General features: G+C 47.8%; 1 protein-coding gene across 1 annotated transcript in view; it reads left to right on the forward strand.

Annotated features, from left to right (window-relative positions):
- The window catches only part of LOC142764763 (uncharacterized), a 422070-nt gene that overhangs the window by 376486 nt on the left and 24374 nt on the right, over positions 1-21210 (forward strand). Inside the window, exon 8 of the mRNA XM_075865291.1 lies at positions 20040-20102. Within this exon, the coding sequence (XP_075721406.1) occupies positions 20040-20102 (63 nt within the window). The remainder of the gene's footprint in view (positions 1-20039; positions 20103-21210) is intronic.

Genomic DNA, 21210 nt, shown 5'->3' on the forward strand with positions numbered 1-21210 from the left:
CAGTTAGGTATGAAATGACCCAATTGACAACATCAATCAACAACATCAATCTTCAAGTATAGGGTTGTGCCGGTTAAAAAGGCAGTACAGTCCTGAATATTGGGTAACGGTTAGCGATCTGGAACGGTGACTGCATTGAGAGCCTGATAATCAGCACAGGGCCACCAGTCATTGTTCTTCTTGGGAACCATGTGTAGCGCCAACGACCACGAGATTGATGACGAATGAATGATTTGCAACTGTAACATATGCTCAAACTCGTTGCGAGCAGGTCGAAGTTTATCAGGGCCAAGTCTGTGAAGGCGGCAGTGAATCGGTGGGTCTGTGGTAACAATGCAGTGGGTCACAGTGTGCTTGCGGGTCTTATCCATGGGAGACTGCGTTGTAATCTCTGAAAACTTGTTGAGTAGAGCTGTATATGGTGACGTGGGCGGTTTCACGAAAGTGGGGTTTAGGGCCTTAGCGCGTGACAGCAAAACATTGACCGATAAGCCGGTATAGCTATCCACAAGGCGTCCCCAAGCAGGTGCTGCAGGTGACGTAGAAACTGTGGGATGGCGGTCCCCGAGCTCTTCGTTGCACAGAAGTTGCTGAATGCACCGATGCTTAGGCGGAACGAGTCGATGAAGAAGAGCCTGTTTTACTGTCGTATATGGAGTGTCACCAGGTGGGCCCAAGAGGATGTCGCGTACTTTGGCCATTGCCTGTGGCGGCATCGCTTCAACGAGGAGCTCATGCTTGCGAACTTCTGACGTGATGCAATGAATGCGGAACTTGTTCTCGACTTGAACGAACCATAAGGAGGGATCGGCAAGCTACAGCTGTGGTAGCGTCATGGTAGTAGTACCTCCAACAACATCCGAAGAGGGTACATGGCCGGGTGCAGTGGCAGCGGTACCAAGGCTGAGGCTGTCGAGATGCTCACGCTGCTCCATGGAAGGTCGCGTTCGCAGTCCGGGTCACCAATAAATATAGCACTCTGATACGCGGTTCCGAAAACACAGCGTGGTTTATTATTGCATCTAGGCCATTGTTCCAACTACTTCTTCTTTTTCCTGAGCAGACTACCCACTACTAGCTTATGCCCCAAGTGTGTCGAACCAGAAGAAGAAGAAAAGTATGCCACACAATCAACCTGCATTCAGCCCCAGCGACACCTATGTTAACACAAACTCTCTCGACCACGACGAGCTCACTTCGGCAAGCGAAAATGAAGTTGCCGGGCACCATCCCACATCTTCTGCATCGCTGGGACCGGCGAGTGACACCGACGCCAACAGGAAACTGGCCATTTCCCGTCACCAGCGTCAACGCCAGAGATTATTCGACAAAGCTCGGGTGGAATTGATGCAGCCGGCTGGTCCTGCAAGCACTCCGCCCGGCCACGTCAACGCTGGGGCTGCTGCGGCTGCGAGTGCTCCTGCTGCGCAGGCAGACGCGTCGGGCGTCTGCCTGCGCAGCAGGAAGGCTCGCAGCTGCAGGAGCGCTTGCGAACACCACCACCCGTAACGAAGCCGTGCCAGCTACGACGGAAGCCGCCGCCGCTTCCATGCACGGGCATGAAGATCATCATGCGCCTGAAAAAGCGCCTGGCCGTGCGTAACTTCACTACGCATCAAATCTCCCGAGCCAAAGCAGTGGTGGGCAATTCTCGAGAACATTGAACTGGTGAGCATTTCAATATACGTACTCGTCCCGGGTCAAACATCATCATTGCCAGCAAGCCACATGTTGAGGCGGCCAAAATCCCTTCCTTCTGTGGAACGTGGCCAACAGCAGCAGCCACAGCAGCGACAGCAGCAGTGGCAGCATCCGAAGAACCAGATGACCAAGGGGCTGCAGCAGCAGCGGCAACCCGGCCGTCAACAGTCCCAGCACGCCTCCAGCAAACATACTGAGAAGCCCAATCCCACTCCATCAGCCGGTACCAACTTTAAGGTGAGCTGCTCAGCAAGTGGGGAAGGTGAGTGGGGAAGGTGACAGCAGCACCAGCACAATGCTCAATCACTGTCTGTTCCTTCTGCAGTTTTGCGCTGGCCTGGCAGCTCCCTTGGTAGCCACATCTTCGACGGTTTTCGATGTTTCACCGGTTGCTGATCGACACGCACAAGTTTCGGCTTGCGTGCGCGCCGACTGCCCTGTCCTTCTCTTGGAGCAAAGCCATGGTTCATTTGTCAGCATGCCGGCAACCTTCTTCGATGACATCATCCATGACAGCCTACTTCTGAAAACGCCCACCGATGGGACGTCGGTGGTCAAGGATATAAAAGCGCCGCCGCAACTGCATCGCTTCAGTGGGGAAGGTGACAGCAGCACCAGCACAATGCTTAATCGCTGTTTGTTCCTTGTGCAGTTTTGCGCTGGCCTGGCAGCTCCCTTGGTAGCCACATCTTCGACGGTTTTTGATGTTTCACCGGTTGCTGATCGACACGCGCAAGTTTCGGCTTGCATGCGCGCCGACTGCCCTGTCCTTCTCTCGGAGCAAATCCATGATTCGTTCGTCAGCATGCCGGCAACCTTCTTCGATGACATCATCCATGACAGCGTACTTCTGAAAACGCCCACCGATGTGACGCCGGTGGTCAAGGATATAAAAGCGCCGCCGCAACTGCATCGCTTCGGTGGGGAAGGTCACAGCAGCACCAGCACAATGCTTAATCGCTGTCTGTTCCTTGTGCAGGTACGTTACCTAAGCAATGCCTATTGCCTTCGTTCTGACGATCGATTTTTGCTGCTGGTACCTTGCCCCCACATTTGCTCATTTATGCTTACTTCATCATATGCTGATATTGTACATGGCCTGTGTAGTCTCTTACTAAGCGGCGATGTGGAGTTAAACCCGGGACCTCCGCAAAGGCTAACTCGGGCTAATTTGGCTAGCTCAGGCCTTACATCGCGCACAGGTTCTCCTACTCAAACGGATTCTAATAATCCATCAAGTTCTGATGCCGACAATCAATGGTCTATTTCAGAAATGTTTTCTCAAATTTTATCTGGCCAGAAGAAAATAGAACAAGATGTCGCGGAATTGCGTAACTCTGTCAACTCCCGGTTTGAGGCTATCGAAACGCGCTTAACAGTTCTAGAGAAGACTCCACCTTCTCACAATGCTGCATTTTCGACGAACTGCGTTGCCAAATGGAAAAGCTGTCTTCTACAGTCAGCAAGCTTTCTTCTCGAAATGATGATTTAGAAAATCGTTCACGCAGAAACAACATTATCATATACGGTATGGAGGAATCGGAAGATGAAAATAGCGATTCTTTAAAGGCCAGTCTGTTGAAGTTTTTTTCAGACATACCTAAAGTTGAATTTCCGCAGATTGAACGATTCCACAAGATCGGTAGATACTTTGGTAGTAAACCTCACCCGGTCATTCTTAAACTTCTTGACTTCCACGAAAAGATTAAGGTGCTGAAGAATGGCTTTAAGCTGAAGGGTTCTAACATGCGCATAACGAAGGACTTCTCTGAACACATAGGGATTATTCGCCAAAAACTATGGGACGCCACTGCATCCTTTAGGAATGACGGTTTCACTGTGCAATTAAGGTACGATCATTATATGTAGATAATGCGCGCTATGACTGGGATTGTATTTCCAACTCATTAGTAAAATCCACCAAACAGTTTTCTAAACGCCCCACTCTTTCGAAATAACCGAATCATGATAAGGTGTGTATTCTCAATATAAATGCCAGAAGTCTCACTAATAAACTTCCTGATTTTGTACACTTGCTTGCTACCTATTGTCCTCACATTATTGGCGTCACAGAAACCTGGCTTCATGGTGACCTATATGATTCTGAAATTACTCTACCAGGGTTCAATGTTGTTCGTACTGATCGATTGCATGGCCGAGGTGGCGGCGTTGCCATCTTCTTGAGGTCTGATTTAAGTTTTTCTGTATTAAAGTCACCTGCAGAGATTGAAACCGTCTGGCGCAACGTTCATATCGCGAACTCTCCAATAATTGTCGGTGTATTTTATCGTCGCCCAGGTTCATCACTAGATCAGTTCACAGTACTCAGTAGTTTTATACAACAAAAAGGCTTTTCTTCAGGTAACCTAGTTTGCATGGGAGACTTTAACGTGCCTGGCATTTCATGGCCATCGCTCTCCACTTTGGGCACCGATTCATCAATTTGTAGAAAGGTTATTAATTTTTCAATAAACTTAGGTCTTAAACAAGTTGTCACTGATGCCACAAGGGGCAATGTTATACTGGACTGCGTTTTTCTCAATGCTTTACTGTATACAAGGGGGTTTACAGCTCAGGTTATTAATGGTATTTCTGATCATAGAGGTGTACTACTCTCTCTTAATTGCACAGTTCCAAAAGGCCGCTATGAATACATAACTTTTCGCGATTATAGCCTGGCTGAAGATGTGTCTAACATTGACACCTTAAGCAGTGAGTTTTACATTTTTAAAGAACTTAGCTATACTGGTGATGTCAAAAGTTTTGTGTCTTATTTTGAAAACCTTGGTATAGAATTTATTGAAACACATGTACCACTAAAGACTAAAAAGAAAAATACTAAACTTCCATGGATAACGAGAGAAGTACTGCATTTAAAGCGCGACTATCAAGACTAAGGCATGCAAGTCGTAATGGCAATGCCCTGCGTAGGGCTGAATTCAATACAGTGAAGGAGGAACTTCGAAGGAAACTAAATGCTGCTAAAGACTTCTTTTTCTCGTTTACCTTGCCAAATATGGTTAAGAATAATCCCCCAAAACTTTGGAGCTCAATCTCGCCAAAGGAATGTTCTAGTAATACATTCGTCCTTAATGAAACTCCTAGTAGCCAGCCGCAGGTCATTGCCAATGCATTTAACGAATACTTTACGTCTGTCTTTGCTCAGGATAATCACAAAATTTCTTCTTGCACTCCACTTCATGCCTCGCTTATTTCTATTGATGATGTCTCTGTGTCTACAGAAGGTGTTTTAAATTTGATTTTAAATGTTGATTCAAAAAAGTCGTCTAGCCCAGACAATGTTAATATATATTTTTCTTCATCGCTATTCTCTAAGGACAAGCCAATACCTGTCAGTACTTGTCAACAAATCATTATCAACATCATCTGTTCCATCATCGTGGAAATTGCACAAGTCCTTCCACTCCACAAATCAGGTAGTAGGCAATCTGTATTAAAAACAGGCCTATATCATTAACCTCTCACTCATGCAAACTACTGGAACATGTTGTCTTCAAACACATCATCAATTTTCTAGAAACTAACAATATTCTGTCCAATGCACAACATGGTTTCCGGCGTGGATTTAGTACCATAACTCCGCTGACAGAATTCACTCATGACATATCTATAGCTTCAGGTGGACGCATTATTCATAGACTTTTCTAAAGCCTTCGATACTGTCATCCATTCAAAACTTCTATGTAAGCTCAATCTCTTACTGAAAAACTAATCGCTTGTTCAGTGCATTAGAAGTTTCCTTTCAAGTCTTAGTCAATACGTATCATTTAACACCTCCCATTCATCTAAAGCACGTGTATCTTCCGTAGTGCCCCAGGGATCCGTGCTAGGGCCATTACGTTTTCTGCTATATATAAAGGACCTACCCGACACAGTTTTCACTAAAATTCGTCTTTACGCTGACGACTGCGTTTTATATCACGTAATAAATTCACCTGATGATCATCATACACTCCATACATCGTTCTTAAACTTCTGCAGGTGTTGCCAAAATTGGCAGATGAGCATTAACTTTCAAAAGACAGCTGCTCTGTGTTTCAGTAGACAGAAAACCTCATCTGTGTTTGATTATTCTTTTAATAACTATGTAGTGCAGCGGGTCTCACAATATAAGTACCTTGGTCTCCTTTTCCCTACTAACTTATCTTGGTCTAGTCACATCGATACAACATGCAACAAGGCTCTGAGAAACTTGGATACCTTAACCGCTCACTACGTTTAGCCCCAAGGGAAACAAAACTGTTTACATACAAAACCCTCGTACGACCGATCCTTGAGTATGGAGCCACTGTATGGTACCCTTATAAAATCACTGACATAAAACGCGTTGAATCCATCCAGAAAAAAGCAATTCGATTCATTTACAGACGCTATGATCGTAATTTTTCACCATCATGCCATCAAGCGCAGCTTGGTCTATCATCATTTTCTAAAAGACGAGTCATCGAGTCTCTGAAACTTTTTCACTCTTTATTTAATTCACCGCAATATTCACCACACAACAACTACATAACACCTGCCAAGCCATCATCCACCAGAAACAGCCACGCACTTAATGTATCTGTGTTTCATCCTCGTACTGAATTCTTCAAATACACCTTTTTTTCCTCGATGTATTGAAATGTAGAACTTCATACCAGGTCACATTCGGTCTTTGCAGAAAGATGAATTTTTGAAGGCATTAAAAGACGGTGTGCTGTAAACCTTTCATTGTTTGTATAACTCTGTTTGTAAAATTTTTGTATTTCTATGATCTGCCAATGTACTTGTGTATTCAGCTGTTTTGTTTTGTACCTTTTTATTATTTCTTGATGTGTACCCACTCCTTCGATAGCCCCATAACGGGGCTGCAGTATTTGAAAATAAATAAATAAATAAATAAATGTAGATCTTCCCATCGCTCCGCTCAATACGCTGTCCATCGCATAAGAACACCTTCTCGTGAAAAACATAAAACTCAAACAGGAGCTGGCGGTCGTCGCGGCACGTCAAGCAAAGCACAGTTCTCAACTTCATGCCCTATTAACGCGTCTCGGCTCGCCACCCGACTCCCCCGAAAAAAACCTCCAACTTCCCCCGAGAGACAGAAAATCCCCAAAACGGTGCTACTGATTTCTTCTTCGCCGGGCACCACAGTCACACGCGAAGAGTTACGCGAAATGCTCTCAACGCTCGCGCAGCAGTTATCGCAACAACTCAGTGCCATAATCACACAGTTCAGAGAACGCCTCGACTCTCTCAAGACAAGCTTCGAGGCGCAAATTGCTGAAACAGGCAAAAATATACGCAGGAAGAGGGCCACTCGTAGCTCCCACTCCACGACAGATCAAGGTTACCATAGACTAGGATTGGAACCACATGCATCTGAAATCCTCGCTATCGCCGCATCGACACCCAGCGCCTTCACCCTCAATCCAACATCGGCGTCGCAAGCCGAGATTCTGATACCAACACCTTTCCAATAAACGAATTATGCATGGGCAGCACAGCCCCACTCATTGGCGAACATTTAGAAGTCTGGCAATGGAACTGCCGCGGCTTCCGCAGAAAGCGGAGCCTCCTCCAAAAGTACATTAACACACACTTTGCTCGGCCAGATGTCATAGCGCTTTAGGAGCCCGGAATGCCACCCATATTTTCAGGTTATAAGTCCTATAATAGTGAAACAGAAGGAAAAGCGGCCATCCTGATTGACAAAGCGCTATTCGCAGATGGCTTAGACAACATCCCAGACACCAACATAAAACATGTGTATGTGGAGCTAGTTCTCAGGCAAAAAAAGAAAGGAGAAAAGCGAAGTGTCATCATTGTCAACGTATATAGCGCCCCAAATCAAAAAGCCGCTGATTTACATGCCCTCGTCCAAGGTGCCTGCAGATTGGCCCGGGGAAAAGAACTCTTACTGCTCGGTGACCTCAATGCTCTCAACGAACGCTGGGGGTTACAACCATTCGGATGTCAAAGGCAAACAGCTTGCGGCTGCCCCTGAAAAATTTCAGCTTGAACTGCTTACGGATTCCGCGTTCCCTACCCAGATCGGCAGCCGTGTGTGCAGGGACACTTGCCCCGATCTCACCCTTGCCGGTGGCCGTGCAAACTGTAATTGGGACAACCTGCAGGAATCCTTGGGCAGTGACCACTTCATTCTTCGCACAAAAGTTACAGAGAGCATAGTGCGTCGGTCTATTGGAGAAGCACGCTTCACAAACTGGGACGCCTTTCGTCGGGAGAGCGAACATTAACTGGACAGCGTCACAAGCCTCACCGAATGGTGCACCCAACTTAAAGAAATTCGAGAGCGTTGGACTACCACCATTAACAGAACACCTGCACTGCTGGAAGTGGACGGCCATCTGCTACATCTGTGGGAAGCCCGAAGGAGCCTCATCGGCAGATAGATGACGCAAAAACATAACCGATGCCTCAAGCTAAGGATCACCGCACTCAGCACTCGGGCAGAGCAGTACGCTAGAGAACTGGCGCGACTCAATCGGGCCCGGTTTAGCGACTCTCTTCGAGGCCCAATGGGCACGGCCCGCACGTGGCACATTTTGCACGCTTTGATGGACCCTACTCGAACGAAAATTGAGAAGAATAAGTCAGTCATGCGCCTCATACACGCCTTTGAGGGTACAGACGATGCGCTGCTGGATCAAGTCCGGTAAAATTTCTCTGGCGATTTCTACCCGCCCGCATTTCAGGCTGCGTATCGTGGACGTGCCAACGACACTCTCGACCGACCAATAACGGAGGACGAAGTTTATGCCGCCATTCGCAGCAGCCACCGCAGCACAGCTGCTGGGGCAGACGGAATCACGTACTCCCTTATCAGGAACCTCAACGACAGCGCCGTACAAGAAATCACGACGTTCTTCAATGATCATTGGCAACGTGGCCCGCTTTCTTCTGAATGAAAGCACGCGGAGGTCATAATGATACTGAAGAAGGGCAAAAAACTTCAGATCGAAAACCTGCGACCAATATCCCTCACTTCCTGCCTGGGTAAACTCTTCGAGCGCGTCACCACTAATCGCGTCCAAGATTATCTCGAGGGCAATGACCTTTTCCCGCACTCAATGTACGGGTTCCGGGCACATATTTTAACGCAGGACGTACTGCTACAACTAAAATAAGTCATTGATAACGCCTCCCAGCAAGGAGAAAACATTGTCTTGACTTTAGACATTAAGGGCGCATTTGATAAGGTTAGCCACAAGCCATACTTGAGGGCCTCGAGGCTTTTCATTGAGGGCAGCACGTCTACAGTTACGTTCAGGCCTTCTTGTCGGACCGCACTGCCACAGTCGGTCTCGGCTCCATCTGATCACATGTTATCAGGGTTCCAAACAAGGGCACCCCACAGGGCTCAGTGATTTCCCCACTACTCTTTAATGTAGCTATAGTTGGCCTGGCACGTGAACTCCACCGCATCGATGGCATCCATCACGCGATGTATGCGGATGATATCACCGTCTGGGCCATGCGGGAGTCCCTTAGAGAAAAAGAATACAACCTGCAGCAGGCAGCCACATGCGTCGAACAATATGCGCAGGCACGAGGCCTGACCTGTGCATTAGAAAAATCTGAGCTTCTACGAATTTATCGACGCAAGCTCCCACCATCGGCGCAGAACAACCAGGGCTCCCGCCTCCAGGTCGTCCTTGCTGGCAAACAAATCCCAGAGAAATTCACCATTTGAATATTAGGCATGGGGGTACAGTCGAACCGCCATGTGAATCACACACTTTCTCTTCTCCGCCCCACTACACCGCAAGTGGCCCGAATGATATCTCGGGTAGCCACTTGTCACCATGGCATGCGCGAGGATGACACCCTAAAGCTCATACGTAGCCTCGTGGTCAGTAGATTGGCATAGAGTTTGCCCTACCAACGCCTCACCAAAAGAGAACAGGGCCAAGTAGACGCAATGCTCCACAAGGCCTACAAAGCGGCACTCAAGCTATCACCGGGCACTTCTACTAGCAAGCTCCTCGCATTGGGCCTACACAACACCTTTGAAAAACTCTGTGAAGCGCAGCTCGCCACACAACTGCAGCGGCTCACGCAAACAGCTACAGGCCGTGACCTGCTCCTACACCTTGGCTACATCAGCCAGTTTCACGACGCAGCTCGTCGCAAGCCCACTCCGGACCAACTTCGTGCCACTTATAAGGTCGCTCCGATCCCCCGCATTATAGATCCCCGACTACATCACGGCCGGCGGGAAGCCAGAGTGTAAGCCCCCGAGTGAACTTATGCACACAAGAACACCACGTACTATGTTGACGCCGCCACTTACGACCATGCAAACAATAAGGCTGTAGCCACAGTCGTGGACCACACACTCACAGAACGTACCAGCGCTTCCGTGCGGTACCAGAACATCACCGAGGCTGAAGAAACTGTCATCGCGCTCGCTCTCGCCCTCGGCTGCCGACAACGAAGGTCGCTGACAGTTCTCGCTGTCTCTCAAGCAGCTTGCCGCAACTACCTGCAGGGGCGCATCAGCCAACCCACTCTCAACGTCATCCTGAGCGCTACAGACACTGGCGAGGATTCTATTACACATCCACGGAGAATTTGGCATCGGATTATATGAAATCCAGGGCCACATGAAACTGGAGGGGAATTAGGCAGCAGATAGGGTAGTTCGAGGGTATGCGAGCCGAGCACCTTCCAACTTCGCCCCTGAGGAACTCGTTCCGGTCTCTTGCGACTGTTCGGCCATCCTAAACTATTACAGAGGACTTAGAAAAGCTTATTCGCTACCACACCGAACACTAAATAAAGAGGAATTGGTCAGCTGGAGGCAAATTCAAACCGGCACATTTCCAAATTTGCACATCCAGAGTGAAATGCACCCCTCGGCATACTCTCCTCTCAGCGAATGGTGTTCAGCTAAAGCCACTATGTACCACGTCACGTGGGGGTGTCAGGCCATTACAGCCTTACAACCAGTACAAAATTCAACACCGGGCCCCGCCATGGTGCTCTAGTGGCTAAGGTACTCGGCTGCTGACCCGCAGGTCGCGGGATCAAATCCCGGCTGCGGCGGCTGCATTTCCGATGGAGGCGCAATTGTTGTAGGCCCGTGTGCTTAGATTTGGGTGCACGTTAAAGAACCCCACCTCGTCTAAATTTTCGTAGTCCACCACTATGGCGTTTCTCATAATATATAGTGGTTTTGGGACGTTAAACACCACATATCAATCAATCAATCAAAATCCAACAGCGGTGCGACGGGAGGATCTGCTGGCCAGCGAGAACCTGGAAGATCAGTTGAGTCTGATCAACCGGGCCCACAGAGCGGTGGCTGCAAGCGCAGCCCTAAACAAAGCCCCCTCCCCCCCCCCCCACCGCAAGCCAAGCCTCTCTGACTACTCGGTGCTTCTTCGCAGAGAATTTCCTGTAAATGAATAAATAAATACGTTTTCACCCCCCCCCCCCGTCTTCTGTTACAATCTGTCGAAAAGCACGCACGCAAGAAGCATCGGGATTGCTCTATTCACGACGAGAAATACAACCCCCACGACATCCGAGTTGCCGATGCAACAAGAACGTCCAACTTTGTTCGTTCTTCGCAGCTGTTGAAGCCATGTCATGGTCAGTGCAGTTGTGCAGGACGCGGTTATCTTCTCCAGAACGCCACAGTAAGCCTCACCCACCAGACCTCTCGAGTTAACCAAACTGCTGCACACCTCGCTGAAGTCTTTGAAAGTTTACGGAACTTCCCTGGAGCATAGAACATATTGTGAATTTTGACATTTATGGCTTTTCAACCACTCCTAGTTTACTTTTTCTTGTTCATAATTCATGCCTTCTTTCTGGGGGAGGGGGAATCGTGTGAAGTATGAAGCGATGGTTGGTAGAGGCAAAGAAGAAGTGAGAATGGAGTAAACGTGGTGTATGAGTCAGGCCACGTCTCGCAATCATCAAAGCGTCATATAAATATATATATATATATATATATATATATATATATATATATATATATATATATATATATATGAAAAAGAAGGTGTTCTTGGATCCAGTGGAAAAATACCAAGAAGTGGAGGACAGGCAAAACAAAAATATATTTTTCCTACGTTTCAGCCGGGGACTGGCCTTCATCAGGGTTTTCCCTGATGAAGGCCGGTCTCCGGCTGAAACGTAGAAAAAATAAATAGTTTTTGTTTTGCCCGTCCTCCACTTCTTTGTATATATATATATATATATATATATATATATATATATATATATATATATATATATAATCGTACACACCCCATAAGACTTCACCAGGCTGGGTCAGCAGAAGCGTTCCTTCTGCAATGTCTGCCTCGGCTCAGAACTGCAACGAACCAGACCTATGTCGATCATGATGGTTACATACAAGTGAGAACGAGCAAGTATGAGAAGTTTGTTTACACTAATACCTTCACTCATCGAAGAGGCCAGCCTGGCCACAACTCAAAGTTCAGCTGAACAAGTAATGAAAGGCAAGGGAGACAAGGGAGTTCACTAGTCAGTATCGGGACCGGGCATCAGCATCATGATGACATTTGCTAGACTTACATGTGCTGAAAAAGTCGTTTACAGACACTACCAAAAACACAAAATTGGTCCGAGTGTTGCTGCACCATGCATTGTGCATTTTCACTTTCAGTCTTTACCTACCTATAAATTGCTTCTATTGGTAAATAAGAGATTTGCGTGGAGTGTAAATGTTGTGTTGTTATCTGTATTACGGCGCGTGAAAGGCATCGTCGATGAACAGTGTTAGTGACGTCACCATGTTATCGTACATGCGCGAGTGGCTGGTGGGCGTATATATTCTGGCTCTTGTTCGGTTGCTGTGTGAACCGTTGCTTTGTGCTGCAAGTATGTAGTGCCGTAAATAAAGGTGTTCTGTAAGGCCTTGGCCTTTCTCTTCCGGCTGATTCAACAGCAAATAATTGATGAACCAATATTAGGGTACGTATATACAGAGCATCACATTTGACCGCGTTTTGTCAGAATCGCTATTACCTGTTGTCAACAATTGATTGATAGATATACAGGCTTTAACGTCCCAAAACCACCATATCTATATGAAAGACACCGTAGGGGAGCACTCCGAAAGTTTCGACCATTTGCTCGGTTCTTTACCATGCACCCAAATCTGAGCACACGGGCCTATATTTCCGCTCTCTTCGAAAATGCAGCCGCCGCAGCCGGGATGTGATCCCGCGACCTGCGGGTCAGCAGCCGAGTACCTTAGCTACTAGACCACCGCAGCAGGGCCAGCTCCCTAGACGGCTAAAGGAGTGGGTAGGCATGATGTTGACTTGGGGACGCTGGAGTAGATGGAGACCGGTACTACATGAATGGTTAGAAGTCAGGAACAAATAGATAGAGTCTTAGAAACTGGTCCCTCTTCAACTCAGCATAGTCTCGTTGTTCATCCGGCAGTAACGAGATATGTGGCCTCCGATATCGCAGTATCGGAGGCCACATATCTCGTAACAAACGATATCGCAGTAACAAACAAGATAGACGGACTCCACTGACGATACGAGGGTGTAACACTACACCTCGCACAGAAGCCAAATGGCCACGACTAATGACAGCAGCTCTAGATGTGACCACAGAAGGCGAAATGTAGCTATACCCTCATATGTTGGCATCAGTGCTTCAGCAACTGCTGCTGTGGGCGTCGCCATGGTGGCCAGATCAGCTTATGTGGGCAGCGGGTGCGCTGGTGGAGCGACAGGCGTTGTTCGTGTTGCCATGGCTGCCACCTTCTGCTTAACAAGATTCCACAAGTCAAACGCTGCGGGTGGAGCTCAGACGGCAGTGCATCACTGCTGTTCTCCTGTTTTGAACTTCTTCACGAATGATCGTGCGGGTAAGAGCTTTCAAATCAGAGGAATGCATAAGGCGATGATTACCCTTTTGTTGAAGGTGGAGGAACCGCAACTGGTGAAGGCTTTGGCATTTGAACATGATGTTTTGAAACGTAGTTGGATTATTACCAGCATAGGCGTTCCATGCAATCATGCTGATTTCTTTTGTTGCAAATCTAGGTGGCAATAGGCCACTCCGAATTGAACAAACAGACGTCCACTAGCCAACAATTTCCGTTTTTTCAAAGCGGGGTGTTGGGACTCCGGGTCCTGCCGGTCTCGTTTTCGGTAGCTGGCCCAGTCCCAGGATCCATCGTCCAACAATTCAGCGAGAAGAAGCGCCCGAACGAACGACAGAGATTTATTTACATGTTGAGAAGTGATCAACTGATCCAAAGGGAGAAGAGAGAGAGACATACAAAACGTCTTCGGCATTTTATAGCGCCGCGTTGCCAACACTGGGCGCATTGTCCGCATCGTCAGCCAATACGGTGGCCACGGCACCTCGGCCACGAGGGAGGGGAAATACACCTCACAACACATGGAGGGGCACAACCTAACACGATGCCCAAATATGGTCACGACGCCCTAAAGATGCCCAAACATGGTCATGAACGCACAGCAGATTCCGGAATTCACCCGGCGAGGGGGAAGAGTCTGAATGGGGAGGTGGGGGTCGACGACACAGTCGGTCAGGAACCAGTTCTCCCCGCGACTCCTCTTGCTTGATTCCCTAGCACAAAACCAGTGCGTTGACCTTTGTTCTCGCTTGGCTGCAAGGCCGTCTCAGGTGCAGGCTATCCCGGGAATGCGTCGACGATCTCCCAGAGGGGTTCGCAAACCTTCGGAAAATCCCAATGCTGGGGCCGGTCGTAACAGTCGTAACTTAAAGGAAGCGGCGTGGGGAAGAAGGATAGAAGAGAGATACAAGGCATGCACAGCGTTTGACAGCGCATCAGATACTGGTGGCTATCAGGTTGATGTGTTTCTATTTCTTAGAAGCCATCATTATCCATGGGTTTACCTTTACAAGTGGAACGACATAGTTGAGGTAGAAAGTCTGCTAGGAGGTGCAGCGGTGCTGACTGAAAAGTTGCTGTTCCGTCACTGGGCTGCGCACCAGTTCCCTTGGAGTCATCGCTTAGCGGTTTATCGGATGTTCTGTCTAGCATTCATTTTCGAACTTGGCCTGTGTGACGGTGCAAGATGACATAGTTTTCCTCAACAGACAACCTTATTGATACCTTCGTTTTTAGGGTAAGTAACTGAATTCTCAGGAAAAGCAAGCGGGTGGGGGAGAAACAGAGAGTCAAAACTTGTTAAATTCTGTACGATCCTATCGAGACATTTCACAAACTTCAGCGAGTAGGTGCGACGTCGTAGCGCAAAGTTGAATTTTGCAACTTGTGACCCTACACTATCATCATAGTAAATTTTCGATCTGTTACGTTCAATGACAAGCCAGATTCGCTCGTTCTGACTGGCAGTTATGCCGCCTCTTGTATCTTCTTTTTCTTTGCGCAGGAAATGCATGCCCTTAAATTTCCAATATAAATGCATCGTTTGTTTAGCATGTGTGGTGTTTTTTTTCTTTTTGCCTATTACAAGGAGTATGAATTCGTTTTTAATTTTGTCACAGCTAGGTATGTGAAGGCTGTGCCTTGTAGCCACTCCTTTTCTTGTGCCAAAAAAACGCACCTTTTGGTTTGCTGTTCCCATGCGTGCATCTTTTGTACAGTACATGGTGAATCATAACGCTTTCTGTTTACCTTATCAGTTAGCAATTGTTTCTTTTCTTTCATATGTTTTTGAATATCATTTGTATACCTACTTATGTTTTGTGCATTGCCTCCATTGCTCAATTGAAATAAATACGTAAATCAAATATTACACGGACACGCCTAAATACTCAATATATATATATATATATATATATATATATATATATATATATATATATATATATATATATATATATATTTAAACGTAAACATTTTTGACAGCAATCTGTCTGGCTGGGTAGAAAAGTTTAGAAAATTGAAATTGCTCCAGCCACAGTTCAAATAGAGCCCGACGTTTCGAGACCGACTCGGTCCCTTCCTCAGGGGGTGACTGTCTTGGTCATGGAAGTGTCGTCGCGTCGTGTTCTCTCACCACGGCTCCGGCTTTCCCTTTCCACCACGTTTCGGAGACCGTGAACGTACACCGAAGGCATTGTTCCTAGCGAGCGGTTCACGTTGGCAGGCGTATGCTGGATGTGCCAAGATTCGAGCAAGAGCCTCTTTCCCAAATTCCGTTCTGTTTCAATAACAGAAGCGCCGTCTAAGTCAATTTTATGGTCGTGCTTCTCGCAGTGCTCCGCCAGAGCGCTAAGTTGCACTTCCATCTTCCTGACGTCATTCTTGTGTTGGCGCATTCTTTCCGGGAAACACTTGCTCTCGCCTATGTAGCAGGCTGGACACCCAGAACACGACACTTTGTAGACAACGCCCGGGTGTAGCTCCCTCGGAGGTCGGTCTTTCGGCCGCGGTAGCAAGCGAGCGAGCGTCGAAACAGGTTTATGGATTACCGTGACCCCGGCTTTTCCTAGGACTCTCGAGAGCTGTTCACTTATGCCCGGCACATATGGAATGGCGACGCGGTTGTTTGGCGCCTTCGTTTCTCTCGTGTGCGGTGGTGTGGCCAGGGCGGAAAGGGGGTCGGGCGGTGTGTCGCTTGCAGGTGTCTTTCCGCGGTGCGGTGGTTGTCGTCTCGACACACGGCGTGACGCCCGGTGGATGAACGCTTCTGTGTAGCCATTCCTTCGTAGCTCGGCGACAATCCTCTTTTCTTCTTTCTTCCTCTCACTCTCCGACGTGCAGATTACTCGTGCACGTGAAAGGAGTGCCGAAACCACTGAAGCTTTGTGGGCAGTTGGATGACAGGACGCAAAATGCAAATACCTGCCGGTGTGACTTGGCTTTCTATACACCGAAAAGGTCATGCGCTCGCCCTGTCGTCTGACTAAAACATCGAGAAACGGAAGCGCCCCGTCTCGCTCTCGTTCCACCGTGAACTGTATCGCTTGGTCGATGGAGTTTAGATGTTCGAGGAAGCTGTCTACTGCTGCCTTCTTTATTATGCAAAAACAGTCATCCACGTACCTCACAAATACTTTCGGCCTGTCAATAAAGGAGCCCAGTGCCGTCTCTTCTATGTGTTCCATTGTGAGGTTCGCAGCCGTAACGGAGATCGCCGCTCCCATCGCGGTCCCGCTGGCTTGTCTGTAGAAGCTCCCGTTGACGCTGAAATACGTCCCCTTGAGGCAGTATTCCAGTAGGCGACACAGTTCGTCGACGCCCAGGCAGGTTCTTTCATTCAAGAGCTCGTCTTGGTTCAACGCTGCTCGTGCGCTGGATACCGCTAGTGCTACGGGCACACTGGTGAACAGGGATACGACGTCGAACGAGACGAAGCACTCATCGCTGCTCACGGTCACATCTCTCATGCGCTCCAAGAAGTGGCTGGCGTCGCGTATGTGGGTTGGTGTTTGCCCCACGAGCGGCGCGAGAGTCCGGTGGAGATACTTGGACAGCGCCCGGAGTGGAGATGTTGTAAAATCCACGATAGGACGGAGCGGAACTGTGGGCTTGTGGGTCTTGGGAAGCTTCCCAACCCACATACGCGACGCCAGCCACTTCTTGGAGCGCATGAGAGATGTGACCGTGAGCAGCGATGAGTGCTTCGTCTCGTTCGACGTCGTATCCCTGTTCACCAGTGTGCCCGTAGCACTAGCGGTATCCAGCGCACGAGCAGCGTTGAACCAAGACGAGCTCTTGAATGAAAGAACCTGCCTGGGCGTCGACGAACTGTGTCGCCTACTGGAATACTGCCTCAAGGGGACGTATTTCAGCGTCAACGGGAGCTTCTACAGACAAGCCAGCGGGACCGCGATGGGAGCGGCGATCTCCGTTACGGCTGCGAACCTCACAATGGAACACATTGAAGAGACGGCACTGGGCTCCTTTATTGACAGGCCGAAAGTATTTGTGAGGTACGTGGATGACTTTTTTTGCATAATAAAGAAGGCAGCAGTAGACAGCTTCCTCGAACATCTAAACTCCATCGACCAAGCGATACAGTTCACGGTGGAACGAGAGCGAGACGGGGCGCTTCCGTTTCTCGATGTTTTAGTCAGACGACAGGGCGAGCGCATGACCTTTTCGGTGTATAGAAAGCCAACTCACACCGGCAGGTATTTGCATTTTGCGTCCTGTCATCCAACTGCCCACAAAGCTTCAGTGGTTTCGGCACTCCTTTCACGTGCACGAGTAATCTGCACGTCGGAGGGTGAGAGGAAGAAAGAAGAAAAGAGGATTGTCGCCAAGCTACGAAGGAATGGCTACACAGAGGCGTTCATCCGCCGGGCGTCACGCCGTTTGTCGAGACGACAACCACCGCACCGCGGAAAGACACCTGCAAGCGACACACCGCCCGACCCCCTTTCCGCCCTGGCCACACCACCGCACACGAGAGAAACGAAGGCGCCAAACAACCCCGTCGCCATTCCATATGTGCCGGGCATAGGTGAACAGCAAAAGGATCAAGATGTGGGCCAGTTGGTAATTCATTTTCTTCGTTCAGCGAACTGGGAGCGCAGAGAAAACACAAAGGACGAAGCGAGGAACCACACAACACGAGCGCTCAACTAACAACTGATTTATTTTCCACATCGGAAGGACATATATAAACACAAAATGCGCATGTCAAAAAAAATTATGACGAAATCAAGGACATCGGCCAGACCGGCCGATGTCTTAACGTGCGTCTCAGGGAACACAGAAGCTCGTTGAAAAGTACACCTTACTCCCATTTAGCGTCACATTGCGTTTCGTGCAAGTGCCAACCTCTGTTTGAGAATACAATTGTTCTGTTCCGGCATCCTCATCAAACTACGCGCGAAATTTCTGAAGCCTATCACATTTCCAGGAATACGGACCAATGTATTAGTCATCCTTCCCTCTCACTACTTGACTGTGAATTCAGCTACCAGGATAACCCTTAGACATGTGCCTTGATTACACGCTTCGCATGCTGCCCTTGATTTCGTCATAATTTTTTTTGACATGCGCATTTTGTGTTTATATATGTCCTTCCGATGTGGAAAATAAATCAGTTGTTAGTTGAGCGCTCGTGTTGTGTGGTTCCTCGCTTCGTCCTTTGTGTTTTCTCTGCGCTCCCAGTTCGCTGAACGAAGAAAATAGGTGAACAGCTCTCGAGAGTCCTAGGAAAAGCCGGGGTCACGGTAATCCATAAACCTGTTTCGACGCTCGCTCACTTGCTACCGCGGCCGAAAGACCGTCCTCCGAGGGAGCTACACCCGGGCGTTGTCTACAAAGTGTCGTGTTCTGAGTGTCCAGCCTGCTACATAGGCGAGAGCAAGTGTTTCCCGGAAAGAATTCGCCAACACAAGAACGACGTCAGGAAGATGGAAGTGCAACGTAGCGCTCTGGCGGAGCACTGCGAGAAGCACGACCATAAAATTGACTTAGACGGCGCTTCTGTTATTGAAACAGAACGGAATTTGGGAAAGAGGCTCTTGCTCGAATCTTGGCAAATCAAGCATACGCCTGCCAACGTGAACCGCTCGCTAGGAACAATGCCTTCGGTGTACGTTCACGGTCTCCGAAACGTGGTGGAAAGGGAAAGCCGGAGCCGTGGTGAGAGAACACGACGCGACGACACTTCCATGACCAAGACAGTCACCCCCTGAGGAAGGGACCGAGTCGGTCTCGAAACGTCGGGCTCTATTTGAACTGTGGCTGGAGCAATTTCAATTTTCTAAATATATATATATATATATATATATATATATATATATATATATATATATATATATATATATATATATATGTAGTGGGAGTAATAATTCAATGGGCCAGTTAGTCTTCGTGAAGGTATGGGATATGGCACAACGCTCCCTTTGTGCCATATCCCATACCTATATATATATATATATATATATATATATATATATATATATATATATATATATATATATATATATATATATATGGCCCCGCCACAGTGGTCTAGTGGCTAAGGTACTCGGCTGCTGACCCGCAGGTCGCGGGATCAAATCCCGGCTGTGGCGGCTGCATTTCCGATGGAGGCGGAAATGTTGTAGGCCCGTGTACTCAGATTTGGGTGCACGTTAAAGAACCCCAGGAGGTCGAAATTTCCGGAGCCCTCCACTACGGCGTCTCTCATAATCATATGGTAGTTTTGGGACGTTAAACCCCACAAATCAATCATATATATATATATATGTATATATATATATATATATATATGTGTGTGTGTGTGTGTGTGTGTGTGTGTGAAGCTACGCTGTAATCAATGACGCATGCAAAGTTGCAATGAGATATCGATTTGCTGATTTGCTGAATACGTCTCCTTGCCTCTGTCCAGGTGACCCCTGCAAGCTGAAAGCAGACAGTTCAAATGGCACAGGCATTACTAACAGCACAGACGGTACGATTATGACATCTAATACCTTTTTTAAGACGCCTTGTATTATAAAGCTGTGTAATCGTAGTGTTACTGCACAATTTTTTGAGGAAATAAACAAACCTCTAAGTCGCATGTCATATACATGTAGCTGTCGTTGAGCAGACACTAAAGTCAAATGACAACTTAAGTCAAACTGAAAACCCAATGAGTAACAACATCTAAAACGGCATTATTATTAAAATACTTCGCCTAATTACCCATATTTGATTTCACGCACGTCGCGCACGTTGCGTGACGTGCCCGCAACGTATCACGCAACGTGCACGAATAGTGGAAAAATTGAAAAGTTATATCAATGAAATGAGAGTGTCCGACTACAGGTATTCACTAGGTATAGAACTATATGCAATAAAAAAGATTTTTTTCGTGTATCAAAAAGTTTAACTAAAGGCTGCTTGGCCGTGTCTGTTGTATTCATAGCAAAAATAGCTGTCTGGCTTTACTATTGGGTATAATACGAGTGGTTTAAAGGTACAGTTTTTCGCTGGTTAAGCTGGGCAGATTTTGCCATCTATCAGGACCCAGTTTTTATGAAAGAAGCAAAATCATAGGCACCAATATCGGAAAATTTTCCACCACTTGTTTTGACTCCCACTACTTTCGCTCTGCTGCTACTGGTGTCGTTTCGAAGGGTCCAAACGTTCTGAAGGGTGCTAACGGCAAGCCATTATTATACACCATACACTATTTAGAGGTACTCAGAGCTCGGAAACTTAAGCGTGTAGTCGTTATCAGTCGCAAAATCCGTGAGGAGGCCGAATTGGGCTGGCTGACGCCTTCACAGAGCGTGGTCTCTCCTGCGCACGCGCTTATCAGACACGTAATTCGGGAGAGGACAAAGGTCACTTCGCTCGCAACCATGACCGCGTTAACGACGGGAAGTCGCTGCGGACACACGAAGAAGTAGGAATTGAGACAGTTGTTCACGCTTGCCGTGTGTATACTTGCGCGCTCATGTTGTGTGCCTTTCTGTTTGAACAGAGTGCTTAAAGCAAAGGGCAGAAACTCCCGATACCTCTCATGTACGCCTTGTCACACGCTTATACTCAATAGCAGTGCCGCTTTTACT

The sequence above is a fragment of the Rhipicephalus microplus genome, chromosome 6, assembly GCF_043290135.1.
Source record: "Rhipicephalus microplus isolate Deutch F79 chromosome 6, USDA_Rmic, whole genome shotgun sequence".
NCBI lineage: Eukaryota > Metazoa > Arthropoda > Arachnida > Ixodida > Ixodidae > Rhipicephalus > Rhipicephalus microplus.